General features: G+C 47.5%; 1 protein-coding gene across 3 annotated transcripts in view; it reads right to left on the minus strand.

Annotated features, from left to right (window-relative positions):
- The window catches only part of slc38a4 (solute carrier family 38 member 4), a 28,637-nt gene that overhangs the window by 3,233 nt on the left and 20,844 nt on the right, over positions 1-4,560 (minus strand). For all 3 annotated transcript variants that reach the window (XM_017431581.3, XM_017431580.3, XM_037975166.1), the window contains 2 exons: positions 499-643; positions 77-174 (listed from right to left, as the gene is read on the minus strand). In XM_017431581.3, the coding sequence (XP_017287070.1) occupies positions 77-174; positions 499-643 (243 nt within the window). The remainder of the gene's footprint in view (positions 1-76; positions 175-498; positions 644-4,560) is intronic.

Raw genomic sequence — 4,560 nt, forward strand, 5'->3', positions numbered from 1 at the left:
GGGGGGGATGTTCAATGCATCAAATATAAACGTTTAGCGTCTTTCACGTCGGCCCTTCGAAGGCGGCGCAACTCACCAGGATCTTCTGCCAGGAGTTCATCGGCTTCGACTTCACCAGGCGGAGGTAAAAGGCGGCGGGCAGGATGAAGATGAGGTTCGTCGCTGCGGTGCCACCTGGAAGGAAGAGGGGGGAGGGTCAGCGCTTTGAGCGAAACGTGCCCTCAAATTCTTTTAGCTAAACGAGACGGATGTTTCACACCGAAAATCTAAGGCTCAATCCACACTTGGACTTACGCTCGTCTTCAACTCTAAAGTTGAAAACTCGACTGACGGCCCAGACAAATCAGGCGCAAAGGGAAAGTAAGTTCTTGGCGCAAAGAGAAAGTAGGACACCTCAAAACCGATAACGAGAATCTGCTATTTTTAGCTCTGAGGTGTCATTTCAGCCAAAGGCCTGCGTCAGTATCAGAGAGACAGAGTTCGGGTGTTGGAACTAACCGATGAAGCCAAAAATGTCCCTGATGGTGGGCACGAAGATGACCAGCATGTTGTTGAAGGCCAGGATGGCGGCGGCGATCAGCAAGTGGCGGATCCAGCTGAAATCGCGGCCGCTGAAGAGCAACGTGGTGATGGAGGAGCGGATCTGAAGGAGACAACAAAAGTGTTTTAGATCAGTTATTTGGTTATTTGTCATATGGCTTCTTGAAGCACATTGTGTGACAAAGACAAATTTCATTAATTTATTTGCTATGAGGACAGTTAGCTGTATTGGATTCTAACCATAATCGATAATAAGGTGTCATTCATGGTATTCTCACTGGCAAAAACAATCAAAGATCCAACGACGGCCCGACTGCGTCACTGTTGGCGATGTTCAATGCATCAAATATAAACCAAGCTTTGCACACCCGAACTTTTCGATTTTTCTCCCAAAAGAATGCCAGCGTACTTGTCAGATCTCCTCCAGAAATCACTCTGGGACCAGCGTTTCCCCAGAACGAACCCATGGGGCGTGTAACTAATTAATTAACGAATGCCTGCATGCGTTCACACATGACCATTCTACTCCAAAGCCGAAACGTCATACCTATTAAAACCTATCAGTTTTGTCAGCTTATTTTATTACGAAGTACGTCCCAAACTGTCAATGGACTTTGAAAGAAAGCTAACACGTGTTGGAGTTCGGGGCGAAGCTGCGTCTGCACCATTTAGATCAGGGGTGTCCAACCCTGGTCCTCGAGGGCCACTATCCTCCACGTTTTTCTTGTTTCCCTGCTCCAAAAACCAGATTCAGAGGTTAAATCACCTCTTCATGTTCTGCAGAAGCCTGTTAATCACCCATTGATTCAGATCAGGTGTGTTGGAGCAGAGGAACAAGGAGAACCTGCAGGATGGTGGCCCTGAGGACCAGGGTTGGACACCCCTGATTTAGAGTTTCTCCAGTTGCTTCGATAAAAACCGTCCAGGTTGTTTGTTGAAGAAGCCTGTTCCTGAAGCCTGTTTGGTCCTTGACTGGTGTGTGTGTGTGTGTGCCAATCACAGAGCTAAAGGCACCTTCAGCTCCTGAGCCACAGGCAGCCAGTCTAAGCCTTTCACTGGGGGAAAGGTCGCCGGTCTCAGGAGAAAACCAGAGGCACCGGTGGCTCCTGAGCTGCAGGGGAGGAAGGTGTAAAGGAAGCCGGGCTCAGAGGCGGGGCTTCACCCGTCACACAGACACACCCCCCAGCGGTGCAACGGGAACACGAGATTGCATCAGCCGCTGGTGAAAGGGGGCGGACCTAAACCGTAGGGGAAGGAGGTGAGCGCCTGCCTTAACCACAAATTCAAACTGATGCAGACTTAAAACAGGAGATTTAGATCCACTGCTCGGTTAAAAAGAACAAAAAAAAAATCTAATTAACTTGATTTTCGGCGGCGCCGGAGTGAACCGAGCGACCTCCATCACAACTGTCGGGGCAGGCTTGCACCTCGCTCCTCGCTGCCAGGTAGAGACCTAAATCCTTAAATGTCCTCTGTCCCCCCCACCACCATCACGGCTGTTGCGTAACTCAGCCGGCGTGGAAAACTCGAGCCCGGGCGCTGCATTTCTCTCCAAGGCGCCAGACCGTTCAGCACCTGGCCGTTACCTGCCTCATGGCGTGATATTTACCCGCCCCGGGCTCCTTGCTTTCTAACCTGGACGCCTCTGGCTGCCAGGGGGTCTTCGGTTTGAGGGCTCGTCCTCAACGTGTCTCATGTTTTATTCACTCCGAGCTGAAGGCGAACAGGAAGGAGTGTTGCGTCTAAATTTGCCTGCCAGCTCACAAGTGAGAACTGAAAGTACTCGAAGTAGGGCAGCAGTGAAGCGCCACCAACACCCAAACTCAGGCGGTTGGACTGACACAAAGGTCACAAAGGGAGCTCTCCTACAACCAAAACAAAGTCCGAAAGCCAATCAGAGACCCGGGAACGCAGCCATGGAGCCAGCGTTCTGGAGACCTCTGACACCACTGACACTGAGCTGTTTAACAAGTTTGGCACTCAACGCTAATTTCATTACAAACAACCTGTTGGTTTACAGGCTGGTAATCCCTTCATTCAGACTAGTACTGTATTTACTATACTAAAGGCCGCAGGTCCGTGCACGGAGCCCTGAGCGACTATAACTGAGCAGCTTTGTAGTTTACCAAAGTCGTACTAAAACGTTACGACTTCTTACATATATAAAGGCGCACTGTCGTTTTTGGAGAAAATGGAAGGCTTTTAGGTGCGCCTGGTAGTCTGGAAAATATGGTATGTGAAAAACAGACAAATCTTCCATTTGAATTCATAGAAAAAGCTAAAGAGGCTGGAGACAGAACAACTTTCTTTGTACTCTGCTCTTTAGTCCGTGTTGATCCGGACCTGAAAATCGAATCTCGCTCTAATAATAGCGCGTAGGAACCTTGGGTGACGATGTTGTCGGTGCTACTCTGCCGCCCTCGCTCTGAGAACCAGGACATGTCTGACTCCACATTAAGCCCCCTTTATTATGTTCTAGATCCTGGCAAAGCCCCGTGCGATCTGGCCCCTCGGGTCAAATCCATCTTTCACGTGACTGAGCCCGGGCACACACATATATTTTCAGGTCAGGCCTCTTCACACACACACAAACATGTCCGCCGCCTCGCCGCAGGAGCCCGGGGACAGTTTCAGACGGAGTTAATCTCTTGCTGAAGGTCGGCAACGTTGTCCTGCGGTATAAAAGTCAAGCAGGGATTCGCAAAAAGGTCATCGGGAGGAGGACTTGGCAGAACATCGGTGAGGCAAAGGAGTCGTCCGGTTCATGCTACTTTATCAACCGTCCCGTCTGCCAGTAGGAACAGTTTCAGTAAAGTAATGAAACATTCCCAGCTCTGCCCTGAGTGTGGCGTTCTGGTTCGAATACCGCGCATAATTCAAGACTCGTGTGATTCTTCCCAATATCGTTTCACAGCAACAGCCAGTGACTCATGCCTTCAGCTGCAGGTGTACACTAATTAAAACCAGTTTGTTTTAAACACACCCTCAAAAAGGACCTCCCTTCATGCATTCTTAAAACTTGGTAAGTCATATAAGCACAGCGAGACGTTCAGTTTCTGGTATCATTGTTGCCCTTTTCCTGGCTTAGCCCTTCGTTATCCTTCTTCCCTTAAACCTCCTTGATTTTTAAAAACATTTTAAGCCATTTTATTTCAGCTGGAGTGGTGGCAATGTGCTTCTGCGACTCCCAACCATTCTAAGTTTGCTGAAAACAAACTTCGCCGCTCGAACGCATCGATTATCAACATCGATAACGCCACTCTGCTGAACTGAAGCTAGCTGTTAGCTTTAGCGAGACTCTCTCGCACTTTTTACTTTTCTTTTCTTTATTTTTACATCACTGACACATTTAGCTAACAAAATGTTTGGCCGACATGCATTTTTTATTAAAATAGGTATCGAAATATATCAACTAGGAACCTGTGCCGTTAGTTTTACCTGCAGCTAAAGCTAGCATGCTACATGCTAGCTTGAGTGAATTACTCTCAGTTTGGCTAGCTGAGAACTAACCCACTTTTTCATAATATAAGTATACTGTTACTAACAGTGGGTTTTGTTTGTTAGGCATCTTAATATAAAGATTTAAGACCAGTACAGTATTTTTAACTATAATTAAATTATTAAGCGTCAACATCGATAACGCCACTCTGGCTGCGGCTAACCCCCAAAGCTTTATATTTCCTGATAACGACAGATTCTTTCAGGCGGTGGATCTCTGCCATCGCTTGAAGACTTTTTTTTAACACTGTTGATACATTTTGAAAAATGCAACCTCCTATAAGGGAGGTCTGTAATCCAAGATATGTTGAGGAGAGGACGATCCTCCCCTGCCGGCTGATGCCCCGTCTCCTTATCTCTGCCTCCCTGAAGGTCGGGGTGAGGGTTTTTCCACTCGCTCCGAGTCTGTAAAACTACCTGAGCAGGGAATCCTTTCACTCCTCGTCTTTGTCAAAAAAACAACAACAAAAAAAAAAACCCTAAACAAACACAAAATACCAAATGTCTGTTTTTTTTTTTTTT

The sequence above is a fragment of the Kryptolebias marmoratus genome, linkage group LG1 (genome assembly GCF_001649575.2).
Source record: "Kryptolebias marmoratus isolate JLee-2015 linkage group LG1, ASM164957v2, whole genome shotgun sequence".
Lineage (NCBI taxonomy): Eukaryota > Metazoa > Chordata > Actinopteri > Cyprinodontiformes > Rivulidae > Kryptolebias > Kryptolebias marmoratus.